The 22,589-nt window shown below is 41.4% G+C and overlaps 1 protein-coding gene across 2 annotated transcripts in view; it reads left to right on the forward strand.

The window, feature by feature from the left end:
* Positions 1 to 22,278, forward strand: part of PRDM15 (PR/SET domain 15) — a 37,952-nt gene extending 15,674 nt beyond the window's left edge. Inside the window, exons 8-24 of one of the 2 annotated variants that reach the window (XM_083608747.1) lie at positions 48 to 183; positions 1,373 to 1,551; positions 3,499 to 3,593; positions 3,949 to 4,036; positions 4,974 to 5,141; positions 6,032 to 6,126; positions 7,592 to 7,723; positions 8,478 to 8,612; positions 9,817 to 9,980; positions 11,319 to 11,398; positions 12,228 to 12,347; positions 13,832 to 13,963; positions 14,789 to 14,875; positions 16,472 to 16,647; positions 17,075 to 17,155; positions 17,762 to 17,971; positions 20,481 to 22,278. In XM_083608747.1, the coding sequence (XP_083464873.1) occupies positions 48 to 183; positions 1,373 to 1,551; positions 3,499 to 3,593; positions 3,949 to 4,036; positions 4,974 to 5,141; positions 6,032 to 6,126; positions 7,592 to 7,723; positions 8,478 to 8,612; positions 9,817 to 9,980; positions 11,319 to 11,398; positions 12,228 to 12,347; positions 13,832 to 13,963; positions 14,789 to 14,875; positions 16,472 to 16,647; positions 17,075 to 17,155; positions 17,762 to 17,971; positions 20,481 to 20,966 (2,564 nt within the window). In that variant the 3' untranslated portion in view covers positions 20,967 to 22,278. The remainder of the gene's footprint in view (positions 1 to 47; positions 184 to 1,372; positions 1,552 to 3,498; positions 3,594 to 3,948; positions 4,037 to 4,973; positions 5,142 to 6,031; positions 6,127 to 7,591; positions 7,724 to 8,477; positions 8,613 to 9,816; positions 9,981 to 11,318; positions 11,399 to 12,227; positions 12,348 to 13,831; positions 13,964 to 14,788; positions 14,876 to 16,471; positions 16,648 to 17,074; positions 17,156 to 17,761; positions 17,972 to 20,480) is intronic. The other variant, XM_083608748.1, reaches the window with a different exon arrangement.
* The last annotated feature ends 311 nt before the right edge of the window (positions 22,279 to 22,589 follow it).

The raw sequence follows: 22,589 nt of genomic DNA on the forward strand, positions 1-22,589 counted from the left end.
TTCATAACTGAGTGGCCTTTCTTGGTAACAATGAATTCATTTGACAGAGGAACATGTTGCTGAAATTATAACGGAGATTCCACCTGATGACGTAGCTCTTCCTCCTACAGAAGAAGCAAGGTTTATGGAGGTGGTGTTAGCGAAGATACCCAGTACTGCAAACAGTAGGAATTCTATAGCGAAGTAAGTCCCTCCAGAAAAGGCAAATGCTAAAATATTCTGTTTCCTCATTATAAAAGACCAGTGCATGTTCAATATTTTAATATGAAAGAGGTATGAAAGATTCGGAGGTTGAGGGGGGAAACAATGCAGTGTTGAATCTAGTTTTACTTTTCCATTTGAATCTAATCTTGCTCTTCCATGAATGGAAAGGCTCCTTCTATTTGTAGATGTGACTCAAATTCAGCAGGAATTCCAGCTAGAAAAGGGTTTGGTGGTTTTCTCTATCTTCTCTCTAGCCATCCCTTCCCTCCCATACTGTTCTAAGGGTTCCACAACCTTTTGGAGTAGATTTTGAGAAGGTATATGGGGTTAAAGAACAAAATAGGAATCCTAACCATACGTGACCTTCCACTCTCAGCAATTCTGATCCCACCGGAAAAGCTTTATTATCTTGGACATAATGAAACATTAAGCGTTTCAGATTTTTAAAAAGTGATCATTTGCAATAACATAAGCAGACCGAAACTCTGCTTATTTGAGGGAAAATATAAAAATCCAATTCAGTCTGTGATCATAGACGCATGGTGAAACCTTGTACCCTAACAATGATACCGTACTCTTCCGTGTATAAGATTAGGTTGTTGTTTTTTTTACTAAAAATAATGTTAAAAAGCGGGGGGGGGGTAGTCTTATACATGAGGCAATCTCCCCCCATTTTCTTAATTCTGAGTCCCCCAAAATAGGGGACGTCTTATACACGGTGGCATCTTATACACGGAAAAATACGGTAATTGGTTTTATTTTAGATAATTCCCTTGAGCAAGTGTACATAGTGGTAGTTCATATGGGGGAGAGGTGGTCCTTGAGGTATTTCAGTCCTGAGACATTATTGCTTCTTGGGTGTATATGGCAGATCATCTCTTTGAAAGAGCCCCCATGGAAAGCTAACACAGCAGAGAGGAGCTTCGTGTGTAGGGAGCTCCTGCTATAGGATGCTTCCAACCAACATACCAGTAATTGAAGTCCTGGCCAGTGAGAGGACTATGCCAGCACCCTGTCCTGTTCCAAAGGGTTGCTAATAAACGAATCCTACAGTATGCTGACTGTACGAGAAGAGATACGATAAATAGTAACAGGACCCTGAGATGGTGTTTGTGCAGCACGGTGAACTGCTTCGTTGTTACCTGCCTCTTTCTTTCCAACCTGGCAGGTTTTCGCACCATCAAAGTTCCATGTCCCTCAAGAGGAGCTTGCTCCTCTCCAGCCGACATGGGATGCGGCGCAAGATGATCAAGCAACTTGGGGAACACAAGCGTGTCTATCAGTGTAACATCTGCAGCAAGATGTTCCAGAACAGCAGCAATCTCAGCAGGCACATCCGCTCTCACGGTGGGTTGAGGTGGGATCACCTGGTTTTGTTTTCAGAGCTCCCACAACTCATTGGAAGAGAGCTCTTCAATCTAGCAGAAAAACAAAATTAAAAGAAGTTTTATATGATGGGACATTGAAGCAATACCTAAGAAGAAGGGCTGCATATTTTCACCCATTAGGGTAGCAGTTTAGTGAGAGAGTTTTCCAAAGCCTAGGGGAATCACCTGTCCCTTAGAAACATGTAAGCCAGAAGGGATGGATCAGAAAAGATGACTAAGGGCAGTTAATATTACACAAAAATTGTAATGGTTTTCGTTTGATGTGTCTTTCTTCAAGGAAACACTTCTTTTTCAGCGATCCGGTGTTTAAACTTCAGTTTAGCATTGATGGAGTGATTTGAGATATTGCAACAGAAGATAGGTGCAAGTCATGTTCAGTAGTGCACAAAACATAACTGATGACTCAGCTGCTTCACCCATGTTGCAATTTTGGTGGTGGTTCATCCTCCAGATGTGCCATTATAATGCTGTACCATTCACCCACAGCTAGTTTTAAGCCAGCAGGGCTGCACTCCATCCATGGGCTACACTGCCAATTTAGAAACATGGGTGGAAATTGATAAACAACATCAGTTAGTATGAAGTGATGCTTGACCCAGCAGCTGTGATAACAACTGATGCAATGCATTCCACATCCTTGATATATATAAATGTTTGGTCCCCTCCCCCCCAATAAGGGGACATGTAAAAATGAACCAGTGTTGGACTCTAGAATGTGGGAGACCGGTATTCAAATTCCCACTCAGCTGTGAAGCTCACTGGGTGATATTGGGCCAGTCATTAACTTTCAGCTTAGCTTATCTTACAGGGTTGTGAGGATAAAATAGGGAGGAAAACCATGTACAACATCTTGAACTCCTTGGAGAAAAAAATGGGACATAAATGTAATAAGGAACACATAAATAGAAGTGCCTTATATTACATTTTTAACATCCAGCCTACAATCCTGTACATGTCTGCTCAGAAGTAAGCCCTAGTGAGCACACTGAGTGTTTTAATGATTGCAGCCTCTGTATTCATGAAATTCCTGTCTTTTTCTTTTTGGGGAAATACGTTTTTCTTTAAAATGCATAATTCTGAAGTAGTCTATATTTTTCCCAGTTCCTTTGAAAAAGAGTTGCCTGATGCAAAATATCGTAGTTATATTTAAAGTATAATTTATTAAATTAAATGTACATATGAACAGGTGCTGTTCAATGAAGGTTTACTCAGAGTAGACATATCAAAATTAATGGACCTAATTTAGTTGTGTTCACTAATTTCCATGAGTCGCATCTGAGTAGAACTTAGTTGAATGCCACCCAAAAGTTTTGGAACGTATGGTATCACTTCCTCTCTCTGCTGCTGTAGCAAGTTCTTTGCTAAGCCCCTTTGCTGCCAAATCTTTCCATAATGGCTTAAGTTGCTTCATGAGTTACATTTGTATGAGGGAACTGATTCATGGGCAAAATGCCCATGAGGAGTGCCCAGAGAAAGAACAGGTCCATATGTAGATTTTCAGGAATACATTAGGCTTTTAAAAACCATATACAGTATGATGTGCATGCATTTTGTATTCAGTCATTGGTTCCTATAGCATATTAATTGTCCCTGGAGCCCTAACTGCATAGGATATTGTGCTAAATGTTCCATTTGTCTTTTTCAGTTTTGTTTTGTTTTTTTACACTACAGTGATATAAGTGATCTAGCACTTTTCTTCTCTATTAAGCCTGAAATAGTACTAAACACTATCATTTTTCCTACTGGGAGCAGCCCAGATGCAAATTTGGGACTGTGTGATAGCTATTTGGTCCCAAGTTAGCTGAATATTTGATACATTTTATTGTAGTACTGCTAGTTAATCCTGATTTTTTCTAGTTGGATAAGCAGGTGACTGAACTCTGTCTTGTTGTGATTAATCCCTTAGGTGACAAATTGTTTAAGTGTGAAGAATGTGCCAAGCTTTTCAGTCGAAAAGAGAGTTTGAAGCAGCATGTTTCATACAAGCACAGTAGGAATGAGGTTTGTATGGGTCTCCATCAGCAAGCCATTGTGGGATGAAAGTGGGTTACACACCATGGTAGGCAGGCAAGGTCTGCAGATCTCAGAATGGGCCTTCTCCTACCTGTAGTTATTTTGTTTGTAGAAAAATCTGGTGCCTTTACTTGTGCAAAAGCTTAAGAGCCTCAGAAATTACCATAGAAACCTCTCCTATAATTTATCAGTGTTTAAATTTTCTGGGGTTTTTTTTGTGGGAGGGGTGACAGCTCCATTGGGGAAACAAATCAAAGAGAATGTTTTTTGAAAAGTATGAACTTCATATGTTTGGACGTATTTATTGTGATTCCTTTTCTGTTTTCCACTTTTTAATCCTCAGGTTGACAATGAATACAGGTACAAGTGTGCTACATGTGAAAAAGCTTTTCGGATAGAGAGTGCGTTAGAATTCCACAACTGCAGAACAGGTATGATAAGCAAACCACGTTACCTAAGTCACATGAAATGGTCTGGAATTGTATTTATCTAGTAAGGAGGGAGCAGTAGAAGTCATCTGGACATTTCATTTTTATTGCTTATGCAAACAAAACTATAAATGGCTTTTAAAATACCTGGTATGCATAAAATAACGTTTAAAAACTATCAATAACGTGCAGATAAAATCAGCATAACGAGAGACATTGAGGATTGGATTCTTCTGCATGTAAGACAGATGTTCTACCACTGAACTGCAGCATAATCACCATCAAATGCGTGTGCAGGATGGAGTGCTGTATCAGTACAGTATCCAAATTATTGTAGGGAATCACTATGCTGATCCACCACACTGGCCCACCAAGGTGGCTCAGCACAGAACCATCTACATTGATAAGCTTCAATTATTTGGTAATACAGTGGTACCTCGGGTTACATACGCTTCAGGTTACAGACTCTACTAACCCAGAAATAGTGCTTCAGGTTAAGAACTTTGCTTCAGGATGAGAACAGAAATTGTGCTCCAGCAGCGCGGCAGCAGCAGGAGGTCCCATTAGCTAAAGTGGTGCTTCAGGTTAAGAACGGACCTCCGGAACGAATTAAGTACTTAACCCGAGGTACCACTGTATCCAAGTGGTGTCGCAACTGGCATGCCAGATACCATCTCCCACACTCGCTTCACTCAGAAAGCTATTGCTGGTGGCATCAACACAAGCCACAGCAGACACTCTCACAGCAATGCCCTACTTTTGGAGACAAGGGCATTTAAAATGGGCAGTGCAGGATTAGACGAGAGGAAGCTGCTTGTTGGTTTTCAGAGATGGCCCCTGCTTGAGTTGTGCAGCTGGATTCCACGGCTTATTCTTAGAAACAACTAAATGGTTTTAAAAACTGCTTTTATGAAATCCGTCCTTCCCCTTTTTCATGCAGACGACAAGACCTTTCAGTGTGAGATGTGCTTCAGGTTTTTTTCCACAAACAGCAACCTCTCAAAACACAAAAAGAAACACGGGGACAAGAAATTTGCTTGCGAGATCTGCAACAAGTTGTTCTACCGGAAGGATGTCATGTTAGATCACCAGAGGAGGCACCTGGAAGGTAAGTACATTTGTGATGGATCTTCTTCCTGGACCTTTAATAATTTTTCCCTTTCGCCTATGGTAATCATTTAAAAATTCGACGGATGGCACACTAAGGCTGGTTCTTTTCTTCATTCGTGGTAATGCATCACTGGAATTGAGGGTGATTGAGGGAAGAATTGAGGGAAGAAAGAAGGCTTTGAACCATCCAAGTGTAGCTATTTGTCTGACAGGTATGATCTAAATTGTTCATTATTCAGGATGCAATTTAAGGGCTATTCACGATGACCCCTTTTTTACATGAAAAACACTGGTATGTCCTTAAGTTGCATCTAGATAGCTGAACCACCATTGTGCTTGCAGTGGAAATACAGGGTTCTAGTGTAGGACTACAACCAGGAAACCTGGGTTCAGATTCCCAGTCAACCAAAATACTCACTGCTTGACCTTGGGCCGGTCCCTTTCTTAGCCTAACCTGCCTATCAGGATTGTTGTGAGAATAAAACAGCAGAGGTCTTATTTGCTTATTTATTTATACTCCACCTCTTTCCCTGACGGGACTCAAGGCAGCTCGCAGATTAAAAAACAACACAAGAACTGCTAAAAACATAGAAGGTAGGATTGTTTTTGCCTCTTTGATCTCCTTGAAGGGAAAAAATGGGATACAGATGCAACAAATAAATAAAATAGATGGCATGCATGAGACACAAATCACTGCAGAACCAAGGTGCTACCTCTCAGCCCAATATCCATGTTTATGTGCAAACCTAAAATTAAGCAGCACTTCTTACGGACAGGATGTCATTTCCATGCATTGCTGTATTGATTATGGTGTGCATTATTCATAGAAGTAGGAAGCATGGTTTATTCTTTGTTTGTTCTTTTTTTGGTGGGAACTGTTATCTTAAGGAGTGAGGCGTGTGAAAAGAGAGGACTTTGAGCACAGCACAGAGAACATGGTTCGCTACAAGAAAGAACCTTCTGGGTGCCCTGTTTGTGGAAAGGTAGGATTTTCCATTGACTTACATTCATGGAACTTTTGTTTCAAACCACAGGCATATTCACATGCATTTATTTATTTATTTTGTCGTGCTTTTAACACACAACAATTCAGAACGTGTTCTGGATGAGTTCCCAAAAGCCCATACAACTATGGCAAACTTTTCCAGTCTGTGTAACTGACGTGAGGTTAGCAGAGACGGCAAAGTCCACACAGATTACAGTGGCACCTCGGGTTACGAACAGCCCTGCTTACGAATGCTTCGGGTTACGAACTCCACAAGTGTCCCGGGTTGCGAACTTTGCCCCGAGATACAAACGCAATCTGCTTCCGGGGAGGCCTATGTAGGGAATGCGTGCTCGGGTTAAGAACGCTTTGGTTTAAGAACGGACTTCCGGAACAAATTAAGTTCGTAACCTGAGGTACCACTGTAATGTTGCACAAGCAACTTGGTGACCTTCTTTCCTTTTTCTTGGATGCTTTTTGATGGGTGATAGTTGAGAGAGAAGCAAAGCAGGGGAAGCCTCCACATGAGCATGGTCCCAGTGGTCTTCTGACAGCCACGGTCAAAGTATCGTGAGAGATTGTCTCGTTAAGTCCCATAGGTTGAGCTCCCTGCCCCGCTCCCGCCCCCCCCCCCCCAGCATGTGGAATGGTGTGTTCCTATTTAAGAAGCTCCAGCCCACAGTCCCCTTGGGCATGCAGAACTAGATACGCAGTGCTTTGGGTTCTAACCTGTGGCTTGTTCAGCCATCCATTCATTGGTATTATGACCTTATTTGGTCAACTGCTGCCTATTAAGAGCTTTGTTGTTAAGCTGGATGTCATTACTATGGAACGGAAGTGACCCTCCTTCCTATGCCAGTGAAAAAAGTGTTGGACCCAGAGTTGAGATATGTGCAGTGCAATACTGTACATGTTTATTTGGGTGTAAGTTCTAATTAGTTCAAAGTGGCTTATTCTCACATAAATATTCATAGGATTACTCTGCTAGAATGAAGTCCCTGGTAAGAGACATCCTCAAGATATGGTCTTAGGGCAAGGCTGCCGTGTCCTCGCCCCAACCCTGTTATGCATTAGTTCATAATATTAAAAGGGAAATTAATGGTCATCGTAAGGTTGCTATGAAAACAATCATAATAAAATGCTGCACAGTGCAATGCACATTAAAAGTGTTGTGAAAATGACAAAAAATAGGAAAACAGATTTAATAAAATCTTAAACTTTGAGTATAAGGATTTGGAAAATGAAGTTATAGAGATCAACTGGAAAACTTTGTGAGTAGTTCTGTATTAGAATTCAAAGTTTAATTGTTGGGCAGTTCTCGAACTGGTTTAGTCAGGAAATAAGTTCTAATCTTGAGTAATGTCACCTAACTTTAGTTCAAAGTATGAACCAAGAGTATTTTAGATCTTTCACATGTGACAGGAAAACAGAATTCACCTGCTAACATCTTTCTTCCCCTTCAGATATTTTCATGTAGGAGCAATATGAACAAGCACCTCCTGACCCATGGAGATAAGAAATACACCTGTGAGATTTGTGGCCGCAAATTCTTCAGAGTAGATGTGCTCAGAGATCATATTCATGTTCATTTTAAGGTACAATGTTTGACAACCTTGACAGCGCTCAGTGTGATGTGATTCAGAACTGGAGCTGAGTAGGGTTATGAAGAAGCTACCAAGGAGAACTGGGAAACCATTGAAAACAGGAGGAACAGTGGTTTAGCAAGCGATAAAGGCTGAAGGCCAATTTGGAAATCGTGAGACCAACCATGTGGCATTGGTTGCTTCAGCTTTCCTTAAGCCTGAATTATGAGCCATATAATATATTAAGCAGTAATATTCCCATTTAAATATGTTGCTACAAGTATGCAATAACGTTTAGAATTGGAAAGGAGCTCAGTAGCGGACTGGGGAAAGGGGCCATTTTTTTCTACCCTCTGTAAATTCAATACGACTAAGGCATGAAGAATAGTTAGCATCTGTTGTTGAAAGAGGAAGCATCGTTGAGGGGAAAGCATGCAAAAGATTCAGCGAATGTCATACCTTAGCAAATTTAGTTTTTGAAAGGTTTGGTTTTTGACACTTAACAGGCAGCGAGGTATAAGCAAGAAGGTGATATATTTCACTATTTATTGATTTTGCACAAAGCTCAGTCATCTGAAAAGAGGCAATAGAACAACAAGCCATAATTCGGATAGTTCTGGTTGTTATTAATGTAAATTCAGCTGAGAAGCAAGTGAAGCTATTGGTTTTCCTTGTTTTCAGAGGACGTAATAGAGACACGATGGCTGTGTCTGCTTAGTTTTTTTGGACAGACAACATTTTGAATTTGCTCTTCCACTCTGTACAGGACATAGCAATCATGGATGACCACCAGAGAGAAGAGTTCATTGGCAAAATCGGAATATCTTCCGAGGAGAATGATGAAAACTCAGATGGAAGTGTGGATTCTGAGCCTCACAAGTATAGCTGCAAAAGGTGCCAGGTAGTTTTACTCCTTTCAAACATTTTGCGGTGGGAATGGGGTGGGAGAGTTGGGTTGCTAAAAGAAATGTCGAAAATAGTGAAAAGATGTTCAGCTACATTCCCTGACCCAGAAATCTGTGTCTTTTCTGGTGTGTTTGTGTATATGGAGCTCTTGCACATGCAGTCAGTAGCATTCATTTCAGCGGCAGCAGGAGAGCTGAACATACACTTGAACATGTGCTGCCTCTGTTGAAATAAACAAGGTAGATGTTGCAAACTGGAAAGCTCCATTTGGGTATTAACAGCCTTCCTGTGAGAAATCACAGGGGCAGCTGTGTGTGGAGGCCGATTGAGAGACAGCTAATCAATGGCTTTAACCCACAAGTATTGGCAGAAGAGAGAAATTCTTCTCTTATTCACACAGTATCTGTTATTCAAATACATTTAATTTCAGGCAATGTTAGTTAAGCACTTTAAAAAGAAAAAAAGAAAGTAGGTTTCCATCACTGTAAGGATATCATGATTTCGTGTTTTTTTAAAAAAATACTGCTCCATCTTTCTTCATTGCTATGCTAAGAAGTCCTGTCTGTTTACATGTAAAATGTGAGATAGGCCACTGCCCTTTCATGCCTGTCTTGTATAAACAGGAGCTGTCTGGTTGATTGTGGAAGAAAGGTGGCTGAAATTGTTAATAATATTTGTCTGGTTTCCAGCTCACCTCTTCCACAGAGGTTTGTGTGAAATTTTGCTGAAACAAGCATCCAATTTCCTTTACATACCCTTTGTTGATAATTCTAGAAGTCCATAGCTAACAAATTGGCTGGCTAAATAATATCTTATTCCATTGCCTACTCTGCACCTTTCCTTCAGTGTCTTTGGATCTGCAATCTTTGCCCCTTTATAGCTTCCCTACCTCCCAGGTGCAGACTTTAGCTATCTCCTGCATGACCTATTAATCCCAGCCAAACTAGCAATAGTGCCTTCTCTTACAGAAATTGGGCTGAAAACAGCTTTTGCTCCCATAGAAACCAAAGATCCTGAGCCATCATATAAACCGCACCAAACAATGATATAGTCTTCAGTGCCACATGCAGAAATCAACACAGATATTGTGTCTGATTATTAGCTAGGCTTGTCAATGCTGCATTAGCTTGTGGTTACTATTTCCAAAGGCTGTCCACCTCTCCCCAGTGTGGTGCATTCACTGTTGTTTCATTCTTCAGTTGACATTTGGCCGAGGAAAAGAGTACCTGAAACACATTATGGAAGTTCACAAGGAGAAAGGCTATGGCTGTAGCATCTGCAACAGACGCTTTGCCTTGAAGGCAACTTACCATGCGCACATGGTCATTCATCGGGAGAACCTGCCAGACCCCAATGTGCAGAAGTAAGGAGATAAGTCTGACAAAACTAAATCAAGGATGCAGTCTTGCCAGATGGGCATGAGGAAAATACATTGACTTCAGTGGAACCTACACATGAATTAGAGGCAGGACCGCAAGCAGAGAATGATTTCTTAGCAATGGTTGTGGAGCCTTTGCAAGGAAGATCAGTCAGAGACAGGCCCGAGGGAAATGATGGACTGTGACAGTGGCCTACTTAAAGTGTCTTTACCTTGCAAAAGTAACTAAATAGTTTTGCACATGTGCCCCTGTTTCCCCTTCTCTATCCTGTGGAGAGGGTGCAGTTTTGAAGTGTGATGCAGTCCCAGGTTAATAATGACCATGGCAGCAAAAGAAGATGGGAAATACTTGAATGTAATTAGTGAAAGAATATTACCAGTGTGGAAAGCACAATGTTCTGCTTCAGACAAGGTTTGTGTGTGTGGCAAGGGGTGGGAGATGAGAGATAGCGTTTCCAGGGCACATATGTCAACTTGACCATACTTTGGATTTGCCCCGGTTTATATCCTAAACAGTGAGAAGCTGCAAAGAAAAAGCCCAGCTCAAGAAACTGCTAAGACAGCGGGCATTGTGTCATTGCATGGACTTAGCACTAAAGCAAAGTTTAGCATTAAGAAGGGAGTAGTGTAAAAGCTTTCAATTATGTTTTGGACTGGATGACATAGCAAACTGGCCAAACCCAGATCAACTGTTGCTATTCTTAAGTATGGTTTGCTGTAACAAGCCAACTTCAAGTCACAATTTAAGAAGCTGACTTCTTAATACAATTTAGTGTTGGGATATAATGCTATAGTGTGGTTAGTCTTAAATGGAAGCTGCTGATCTCCTTCTTGCTGATTCACAATAGTGAGAGAGCATGCAAGCCCAAGGCTGACTGCCTTTGTAACACTAAACCAAAGCATGATGTCCAAATCAAGTTTAAAAAAGAAAAGAAGGTATAATGCTGTTTAAATATTTCTAGATGGATAAGTCAGTACAGTATTTTTTAAATACTTACAAGAAAAGTTTTTTAAAAACTGTAAAGCCATGCATAACATTAAAAATCCTAAGCACTTGTAACATATTACAAGTGTTCACTTGTAATGCACAGAAATTTTAAAATCGGTATTCCTGAACCTATGAGCTAATGCAGGGACTGTTGTCTAGCTAGAGAGACAAATATAGCTTGGTTTTCTACATCCCTCAAAAGTGTAGTGTTACTCCATTAATGAACTGTTTCAAATAATTTTGTTCTTCAAATAAAAGTACACCTTTGAGATAATAGATTTTCAATTAATTAGAAAAAAAGGATGTCTCTAGCTGATTTTTATTTCCTATTTTAGATATATCCATCCATGTGAAATCTGTGGAAGGATTTTTAACAGCATAGGGAATTTAGAACGGCATAAACTTATTCATACAGGTAGACTCATTTTATTACTGTTCTTTTAATAACAAATATTTTCTTGTGCTGTTTTTTTAATTTTGTAATTGAATCCTATTTGTCGGGAACGTAGATTGTGATGGCTTAATTCTGTGCTGAGAAAGCTCTGCACTAAAAATTGCCCCAAAATAGCTTTTTTCTTTTGAGGGTGGGGAGATGGGGGGGGATGATTCATCAGCATACAGAAAGTGTCCATCATTACATTAGCTGCAGCTCATGAAGTCTATAGAACCAATGCAATTTGCTGAGCATTGTATAGTCCATTGTGCTTTGGGTGCATCTTCTCATATTCCCCTGGCCTCTCTATTTTGACTCTGTGCACTTGCTGTCCACCTGGCAAGGGGGAGTGATGAGCCTGCAAGTGCTTATCATTGAAACACACAGCTCTGCCTTGCGGGTAAACAAGTGAAATGGGATGTTCTTTCTCGTTAGGAGAGGACATATTTCTCATTCAGTTCTGTAGCCTCAAGACTCAGTGCAATTCAGTGCATCTCTAATTTTGTAATTTGCCTCAGTCATTATGATCATAGCTCCCCCCCCCATCTGTCTCTTGTCCCCTCTCCTTCTGCTTCCTTGTTGCCTCTTTGATTTGCATCTTCCTTCCACATCTCTTTTTAGAGGTTCCTTTACAGCTTTTCCGTGTATCTTTTCTCCGTTTTTATCTCGTTCCACATCAGTTTGTAAAACCCTTTTATTTTGAGAGTGGGCCGAAAGGGTTGACTTCATTTTTACCTGCACGCAAAACCTAACGTTCCCCACCCCACCCCAGTCCCCTTCAAATAACAATTTGTTTTATTTTATTTTTAAGGTGTGAAAAATCATGCCTGTGAGCAGTGCGGTAAGTCATTTGCAAGGAAGGACATGCTGAAAGAGCACATGAGAGTCCATGATAATATTCGAGAATATCTGTGCGCAGAATGTGGCAAAGGTATGAAATGTCCCTTTTATATCCCTAAGTAAATGGTACATGGTAAAAAAAATGGTTATTTCAGAATATGAATCTACCTTGATAATCAGAGTGATTCCTTACAAATGACTGGAATCATTCTTTTTACGTTTATACTCTACCGATCAGGAATATGGGGTGCTTACTGTTTGTTTAATTTTTCATGAGAAGTTCCTCTGTCGCAAACCACATCTCATTACTGAGTCTTCCATATGTGTGCCTGGCTGATGTGGCGCTGCAGGACTGTGGGTACTGTACTGGCTTTTTCGTCATTGGTTGTGAACATGCTTCATTAAGGATGTGAACGCTATACTGAGCCAGACCATTGCTCTGTCTAGCTCAGTATTTTCTACAGTCACTGCCTTGCAGCAATTGTGCAGTGTTTCACGTAGAGGACACTGCCAGCTGTATGTGGAAATGCCAGAGAACAGAACCTGGGATCTTTTCTGCACAAAGCTGACACTCACAAATCAAGGATGTTATAACTGCACCTAAGATGTAGCAGGAAATTTACTCCTTATAGGAGTACTGGGTGTGAGTTCAAATCCCCACCCAGCTGTGAAACGTACTGGGCAAGCCACTATCTCTTAACCTACCCTACCCTACAGGGTGGCTGTGTGGACTGAAGGGAGCTGGTGGACTCTGCCCACTGTCCTGAATTTTGTGGAGGAAGCGTAGGATACAAATGTAGTTATTAATAATAATGACAGAATTGGTTGTGAATAAGAGGTTTAAGTGTCTTTAAGACTTATTGCAGAGGAAGTCCCGTTGATTTTGTTGGCTCTTGTTTCTAAGTGTTTCAGTTAATCAGTGAATAATTTAAAATATTTGCATCCCACCCCGTCCTACATGCAGGATGGTTTTAAATTCCCACTTAAAACAAACAAATACCTGTATCGATGCCATCTTATTTAAAACACCTGTAACTTCCCAGTATTTGCATGCTTGTGTTTTCTACAGCTGCTTGCTCTTGCAAGCCCCTTTCTGCGATAACACATGTTGTCTGGATGGCATGATTCAGTGTGTGAACATTCCTGCCTTGCAGCAGTGGGATTAAACAGGACAGCCTTTTGCCCTCTTGCCATTCTGTGGTGGTTTTCCACTTCACTTGAATTCCAAGAGCTGCCTTAAACGTTGTGAATTATTTCTTAGGCTTTTCAAAGACAGCAGCTGTATGAACAGGATTCTTTAAATAAATAAACTGGCACGCATGTGCATGCTGAGCCTCACCATTCCCAATAAAGAGCCTTTCAGAGATCTTTCATTGCCCTTTTTCATGGGTCTCTTGAAGCTTTTGGGTGAATTGTTTTCTGAAATAGACCCAAGCGTTCTCTTCAAGTTTCCTTAGAGGTGGCCATTGGCTTGGAACATTCTCATGCAGAGTCTTTTCCTTTGCATGCCTCTCAAGCAGAGGGTGTTGAAAGGGCTTCCCCACCATGCTTAAGCCTTGACTTTATCCATTACAGGCATGAAAACAAAACACGCCTTGCGGCACCACATGAAGCTTCACAAAGGGATAAAGGAGTACGAATGCATGGAGTGTCATCGGAAGTTTGCACAGAAAGTCAACATGCTGAAGCACTACAAAAGGCACACAGGTGAGCACCACAGAGAGGAGGAACTCCACAGCCCTTGAACAGGGCAAGATAAATTGCCTCAGAGTCAATTGGGCCTACAGACCTGCTGCTCTGTAATACAGTAAAGCGACGTAAGTTACTTTTTACAGCACCAGTCTTATGCATGTGTCCCCAGGAGTAAGTAGCTACAGCTGCATTTGAAGGATGTTTCTTGCTGCTAAAGAAGTGTGTGCCAGGTTGCAGTTTTACTTGCCTAGACCCTTTATCAAATTTCCAGGTCTCTGTGGAGGGTGTACAAATGTGTATTACAGGCACACATATAGATGTTGACTGAGGTTAATACCATTAGACCTTTTTAAAAAACAACAACACAAATATACCCAGGTAATTTTGTCCATAGCTATTTATGGTTAATATAGCTAGGAAGCTAGAGGAAGATGCCTGCATTTTTGAAACATATGAAGATGGGGGAAACTCATAGTGCGACTATGTAGTCTTTTGTCAATAAATTCCATTTTGCTTATTTCTACTTTTAAGGGCTCCTTGATTTCATGAATACAGTCGTGCCTTGGTTCTCACCTCTGTGCAAATGTTAAGAAATTAGGGGAACCAGATGGAGTCCTGCATAAATGCCAGAGAGTTAATAAGTCCTGTCCCCCCCAGCACTGCCTGGAATCTGCTCTCCATTTAGCATTTACTACACTGCTTAGCTTAGCAAACACCAGCATGACTTTGGGCCTAAAGGAACAATTAATTGGCCATTCCTTTTGTAGCACACAATTTCACATTTGCCATAAGGAACTGTGGGTGGTTATCATTTTGGTACTTAACCTAGTTTCTAATTAGCAGGAATCAAAGATTTCATGTGTGAGCTCTGTGGGAAGACGTTTAGCGAGAGGAATACAATGGAGACTCATAAGCTCATTCACACAGGTAATGTTTGGCTGGAACTCCATGCCACTGATTCTAAAATTTCCTTTACAAAGATAAATGCTAAGACTCTAGGTCAGCATTTCCCAAACTTGGGTCCCCAGCAGTTTTGGGACTACAGTTTCCATCATCCCTGACCACTGGTCCTGCTAGCTAGGGATGATGGGAGTTGTAGTCCAGAAACAGCAGAAGACCTAAATTTGGGAAACCCTGCTCTAGATTTTGCATGTACAATGTGCCCCCAGTGGCATGCAGAATACATAGCCCTGAATCTAACTTCTCTTTTATAGAAGGCTGAAAAAAAAAATTAAGGTAGTTTGGTTAGTATATATTTCCCTTGAAGCACTAACAGCTGCCTGACATATCCCTTAGTTTCGTATCCATATTAGTCTGTTGCAGCAAAAACACTGGAGTCACTTAGCACCTTTCACAAATCTATTATCTAATTATTGTGCACTAGAGTTGATTTCATCAGGTGCCTTGAGCACTATCCTAACTTGGCAGTTATGAATGCACATGTGCGGCAGATGTTTGGTGCTGAGGTCAGAGGAAAGTGCAGTGCAAAAGAACACATTAAGATGTCCCATTAAACAAATGTGTGCAAAATCATTCCAATGACCATTCACAAAGCGGTGTGGATGATGCAATGCAAAACATTCAGGCATTGGTAATCTGACTTACACCTGTAGTAGAATTTTTAAAAATCTGCTATCTTGATTTAGGCCTCACCTTATAAGAACTGAACTTTCTGATACCTCGTAATTCAGTGGCTTCACACTGGAGCTTCTCTGTGGAGCTTCCTTTGAACATAATTGTTTCAGCCTATGTTTAGTGCATTTCAGTTCCCTCTGATCTCATTGCTTACTATTCCACCCTGCCCTGCCCCCCCAAAACCCATGTGTACATAGATTTGCTGACTTGGGATAAGCCTTAATACATCTGATGGGGTGGTTTCTAGTTCATGAAAGTTTATGCCATAATAGACCTGTTAGTCTTGAAGGTGCCACAAGACTTCTTTTTATTTCATCCGTATGACAGCAAGTCTAAAAAAACTCTCATGTCAGCTATTTGACATAATTCAGACTTTGAGGGAGAGCTGAGCCACGTTCCCTCATCTGCAGTAAACAACATTGGTTCAGTGCTGTCAGGTTTGCTAAGGTTAGTAATATCAGATCCTGTCAGCCCATGATCTCAGAAGGCAAATGCAGCCTGATTGTTGTCCCCAGATGCCCAGGTGTCACATTTCCATGGAATTCACCACTCTGCTTTATTCCAGTCCATCCTAATTACTATGTACCGTATTTTTCCGTGTATAACACAACCCCTATTTTTGGGGACTCCAAATAAAGAAATGCCCCATATGTACTATCCATGTCTAAGACGACTCCCAATTTTAAACTTGAAAAAAATTGGGGGGGGGGGAATTAGACATACACGGAAAAATACGATAAGTGTTTATACAAATCTAAAATACTTCCTCCAGGTTCCATACCATGTAGCTCTTTAAAAAATGGAAAACCTGTAGTTGAAACGTTGTAATATTAAGATTCCCTACCTGAAAATTAATGCTCAACTTCTTGTTTTACTTGCTACTACTAGTGGGAAAGCAATGGACTTGCTCAGTGTGTGATAAAAAGTATGTCACAGAGTACATGCTTCAGAAGCACATTCAGCTAACTCACGATAAGGTAGAAGCGCAGAGTTGTCAGCTCTGTGGGACGAAGGTTTCCACCAGAGCTTCAATGAGTCGTCACATGAGGCGAAAACATCCAGAGGTGAGTTTGATGACAGATTAAGAGTTTGTGATTTTTGCTGACTTCCTGGGGAAATGATCCTTTACATGTTACCTTGCTCTGAATTTTTAATTTTTGTGCAGCTTTGTTGTGACGGCTGCCAACACCTGCTTTTCACATCTTAGGAATGTGAATTATTAGTACAGCACACGCCACTTATTACATCCACGGTTGAAGGACCCAAAAGGTAGCTAGCCTTAGTTGAGCTGATAGAGTGACTAGCCAGATTTGAATGGCTGTATAAAATGTAATATAAAATTTATGATAAATATATATATTTATGATATAAAACATAATATAAAACAAACCAATCTGTCTGTTACATATAAGCGTAACTGTTCCTTATACACAATTGCAGGGTAATACTACTATAAATATGTTATTCCTTAATATAAATATTGTTTTCCAGGTGCTTTCAGTTAGAATTGATGACTTGGAGCAGCTCTCAGAAACCACAACTGTTGATGCTTCATCTATAGGAATTGTACAGGTAAAATGCAAGTGTAGCCTAATATTAACTCTTTTGTTACCTTCAGCCCTTATTTGGACGTTCAAAGTACCCATGTGCCAACTCCACCCCCCAGTATCCCCACGTGTGCCAGCTTCAGCCCTGACCTTCCTGCATTTACTGGGAAAGGTCTGAAGGGAGATTCCAAGCACATTCAGATGAATGCACTCAGAAGCCTTCAGGAAAAGGTTCCCCACCCTTGGACTTAAGCCTACTTTATCAGGTGCATAAAATGTTGTCCTCAGTTGCCAGATACACATCAGTACAGAAGGGGAAATGAACAAGGGTGCTGGAAGGCTATGAAATGCAAGAGGTACAGCCTGACATTTCTGTATAAAGCTCAAATCTATACAAAATAAGTACACTGACCATTCACAACATCAGGAGTAGCACAAATCGTCCTGCCTTTGCTGCACTAATAAACATGTGTAGCATGAAAGGAAACCATAGTCTCTGTTCAGTCCTCGACAAATCAAATCAAACTTACTGATATTTTTTTTAATTCAGCAGTTTTGAACAGGAATTTCTCCTGGTGTTGAAGTGTTGAATTCAGTGACATTGTGCTTTCATTGAAAACTCCCCTTACAGTCAGACCTAGCCCTGGAACCGGGAGAGTTACCGGAAGGCAAGCATATGAAGGCTCATAAACGTGGTCATAAACGAAAGCATAAGCCTGATGAAGAGGAAGAAACCCAAGTGCCTGAGGATTCAGCCTTCAGTGAATACACAGAAAAAGAAGTGGAATTCACAGGGAATGTGGGAGATGAGACCAATTCAGCTGTGCAAAGCATTCAGCAGGTGAGTGCCTTTTACCAAGGAATCTGGAGAAGGTGATAATTACAACAACAAAAAATGGCTTTATATCCTAGGAATATTAAAAGGTATTTTAATGTATGGATGGATTTTTTCAGTAGGAGAATTTGTAGAAAGCTCACCAGTATAATGTGCAGGGGAGAGGAAGGAAGAGGTCCCTGGTGGCTGAAATCCCCTGAAAATTCATTATGCCTCTGTATGCAGAGTCAGTGACAGTTGCTAAATTCATTTCTATGTGAGCAAATATTAGGTTGCGTTCTAGGGACGTCTGCTAAGGCACCATTTAGATCAAACATCTCTCATGGTGCAAACACTGATTACCTCATTGTTGACGTTGTGGGAGAATAGACTTTGCCCCAACCACACTAGACCTTTCAATGCAACCACTTTCTTTCTTCAGTAGGAATGAATACAACCAGTAGCCTGGGAAATCCAGGCCCCTCTTCTTTGTTTTGTAGGGTTGCGATACATCCGGTAATCGGATAGCATTTTGGTGTTCAGGGGGATTTTCACGAAATCGGAAAAATGTCCGAGAAAACCCGGATGTATGGCGGGGGGGGTCATTTTGTTTTTTTAAAAAAATCATTTAAAAATCCCCCAAAGCCCCAGAACTTATGGCAACCGTATTGTTTTGCACTGCAGTCAGCATAGCCTTGTTCATCTCTTGGCCAGGTAACTATGACCATCTTCGCTTGATGGTGAGATACAAGCGAAGTATTTTGTTCTGAAAAGTAATTTCAATTTCAAAACATACTAGAGATGAACTGTTGCAATGGGAGGGGGATCAGAAATACCAATACCACATGACTGGAAATACCAGAGTTAAAGAAATTCAGATTTTTCTAATCTGAGAGATTTTTGCCCTCAGTTTGGGGAACTCGGCTGAAAGTATTGCCTGAATTGCCAGTAGTGGTGATCACCTTTGATGGAAATTAATTTAATAATAATAATAGTAGTAAATAATAATAATATATTATTTATACCCCGCCCATCTGGCTGGGTTTCCCCAGCCATTCAATAAAATAATAATAATAATAATAATAATAATAATAATAATAATAATAATAATAATAAAGTCAAACATTAAGAACTTCTCTAAACAGGGCTGCCTTCAGATGTCTTCTAAAAGTCAGATAGTTTTTTATTTCCTTGACATCTGATGGGAGGGCGTTCCACAGGGTGGGCGCCACTATGTATGATCTAAATCCAGAAAGTCACTGATTTATCACTGTTTGCTTTCAACCCTGTAATATAACAACAGATATTGTATGAGGGGTGGAAGGAAGACCTTCTGCTACAGCCTTCCCCAACTTTGTGCCCTTCATATGTTTTGGACCACAGCACCCATCAGACGTGGCCACTGGCCATGCAGGCTGGGCTGATGAGAGCTGCAGTCCAAAGTATCTGGAGGCCACCAGCTTGCAGGGGAAAGCTATTCTATTATAGTGGGGTAGGAGAACGAAAATAATGGCAATGGTATCAGATACCACATGGGTAGAGGAGTCCAAAAAACCCAGGACACAATTATCCACAGCCGTCTAGATGCTATGGTGGCTCATTTACCAGAATTAATGTATTTAGCATTAATTCTGGAAGGGTATACCTGATTCTGCCCAAACTAAGTCTCCTAAGGGACGCGGGTGGCGCTGTGGGTAAAACCTCAGCGCCTAGGACTTGCCGATCGTATGGTCGGCGGTTCGAATCCCCGCGGCGGGGTGAGCTCCCGTCGTTCGGTCCCAGCTCCTGCCCACCTAGCAGTTCGAAAGCACTCTTAAGTGCAAGTAGATAAATAGGTACCGCTTTATAGCGGGAAGGTAAACGGTGTTTCTGTATGCTGCGCTGGGTGCTGGCTCGCCAGAGCAGCTTTGTCACGCTGGCCACGTGACCCGGAAGTGTCTTCGAACAGCGCTGGCCCCCGGCCTCTTAAGTGAGATGGGCGCACAACCCTAGAGTCGGACACGACTGGCCCGTACGGGCAGGGGCGCCTTTACCTTTACCTTTACCTTTACCTGTCTCCTGGAGCTAGAAAATACCTGTTATTGTGTTGCCAACCTCCAGACCTCCCATGGAGAAGACACATGAAGAAGTCCTCAGGTGCTGATCACCGAGTCTGGGTTGGTTTATATCAGGCACGTCCAACTCCCAAGAGACTGAGATCTACTCACAGTATAAAAAGAGTTGTCGAGCTTTTTTTAGGGGAAAATTGACCAAAGTTGTTGAGCTTTTTTTGGGGGGAGGGGTGGCCAACGTTATTGAACTTTTGGGGGGGAATCTAAAAAAAAATTATACCACAATAAACCGGTAGATCGTGATCAACCTATTGGACATGCCTGCTTTATATGATACACTTGTTCCCATCATGCCATCGACAGGCAAATAAAAGAGGTAGCAAAGCTGACTGTCCCTCACAGCATGCATTTCTAGTGTTAACAGTTGCTTTAAAAACGATCACTACAGATAACTCTGAATTTTTCAATTCTCTCTCTTTTTTCAGGTGGTGGTGACTCTCGGAGACCCAAATGTCACAGCCCCTTCTAGCTCTGTTGGCCTGACCAATATTAGTGTTACCCCCATCACTACACCAGCTGGAACCCAGTTTACAAACTTGCAACCTGTGGCTGTGGGCCACCTGGCCACTCCCGAGCGCCAGTTGCAGCTAGACAATTCCATCCTCACCGTGACGTTCGATACAGTCACCGGTTCCGCCATGTTGCACGGCAACCGCCAAAATGATATCCAAATACAGTCGCAGCCTGAGCCGGCAAACCCCCAGTCAGTCGCCCATTTTATAAACCTGACTACTCTGGTGAACTCCATCGCTCCGTTAGGGAGCCAGATATCGGAACAGCATCCCTTAACTTGGAGGGCAGTGCCTCAGACGGATGCCCTTCAAACGCAGGCCCAGCCCACGCAGCAGCAGCAGGCAGGGCAGCAACAGGTTCAAACAGAACAGCAGCAGCAGCAGATGTACAGCTACTAACTTATACTTGTAAGGAGACACCAAACTGTGAAAGGGCTTGTAGGAGCCCATGGGACACATACACCACAGAATCAATTGCTGGAAACCAAACAGAGGTGGAGGAAAGAGCGCATGCAATGAGGACGTGCTGATGTCTGCCCAACAGAGGCCTTGAGAGTCGCTACCAACGCCAGCCCTACTCAAAATATGGGGTGAAATCAGCTGCTGGGAATAGCGAGAAGTCTGAGGTCTTGGGGGTTGTGGTACATTTGGCAAGGAAACAGGGAAATAAGAAATAGTAAATACAACAGCAGTATCTTCTAAAACCGTACAGCAAGAGCATTTAAGTCACACTGAGTTAGGTTGCGACTAACTTGACTGCGGGGTGTAAGGATGTAATTGAGCAAATAAGAAATGTTTTTCTTTTCCTTAGACCATTCCTGTATTTGGGAAAAATAAGTGGGTGGGGATAGTCCGTGATGTGAAATGTGCCTCATTTCATGAATCATTTCCATGTTGGTGATGGAGAACTCACTTTACCAATAAGACAGCTTGGGTTGTCACCTGGGGGAAAAATAGCCAGTCTGATGTTAGAGCAACATTTATGGTCTTCTGTTTAGTAAAATTAAAACTTGAATCAAGCTTGTTGTGGACTAAACACTTGATGTGATAATAGAATCGTTTACAGAACTGCTTGTTGATTAAATATTACACTTAGCTAATAGATCTGAAAGAGCAGTTCTTCCCATTGAAACTGACTTTGCCAATTAGTCTTCTATCATGTCATAAATATTTGAGAGTCATTGTTCGATATTACCCTTTGCACTTCGCACTGTATTCCTGGTGGATATTTACAAATTAAGGGGCACTTTTTAGAGTGATCTCGTGTATCTTTTCATTATTTTCTTTGTAATAACTGATACATGATTTTGCTTGGGGGAAATCTGAAATGCACAGCAACAAATTGCCTGGGTGCAAGTCATAATATAATACCGTTTGTAGGTTATGTTGACCACAAGGAGGCAGCCTAGACTAAAGTTAATGAAAATCACTTGCTTTGATAAAGTTAGGTAGTTATAGAGCTGTTGTGTCATCTGTTCAGGCAGAAGAGGGCGTGTTTTGTTTTGCATCCGTATACAATGTATCTGCCATATCATGTGTTTAAATACAAATTCAATCTTCATCTTTTATGGAATGACTTAAAGAGCGTACCATCAGAAAATAAAGGAGGAGGAGCCCAGCAGTACACAAAGAAAAGAATGAATAAGCATTTCCTTTGCCTTTGTGAACAACTGTTCTAGCTAAACGATAAAGGAAAAATAAGATTTGACAATTGACTGATGATTTCCTCACAGTTCCATTTGCTCTCAACTGTGTGCCGTTATTTACAGAAACTTTTCTAACCTTCCAGTACACATCATAGGAACAAGTTGCATGTTAAGGTTGTGTACATATAGGACCTGTGAAAAAGGTATTGCAGTTTGGAGTGCCCTTGGGTGCCAGCCAGTGATATTCTTTCCCAGGAGACTTCACTGCATACCCTTACGTTTTCCATCCCACTGCCTGCCGACAGCATTCTGTGCCCTCTGCACATGCTCAGTCCTCACCAGGCTGTTTTTCAGACCTGCTTTTTATGTTGTACTT

The sequence above is a fragment of the Podarcis filfolensis genome, assembly GCF_964270895.1.
Source record: "Podarcis filfolensis genome assembly, chromosome: 4".
Taxonomy (NCBI): domain Eukaryota; kingdom Metazoa; phylum Chordata; class Lepidosauria; order Squamata; family Lacertidae; genus Podarcis; species Podarcis filfolensis.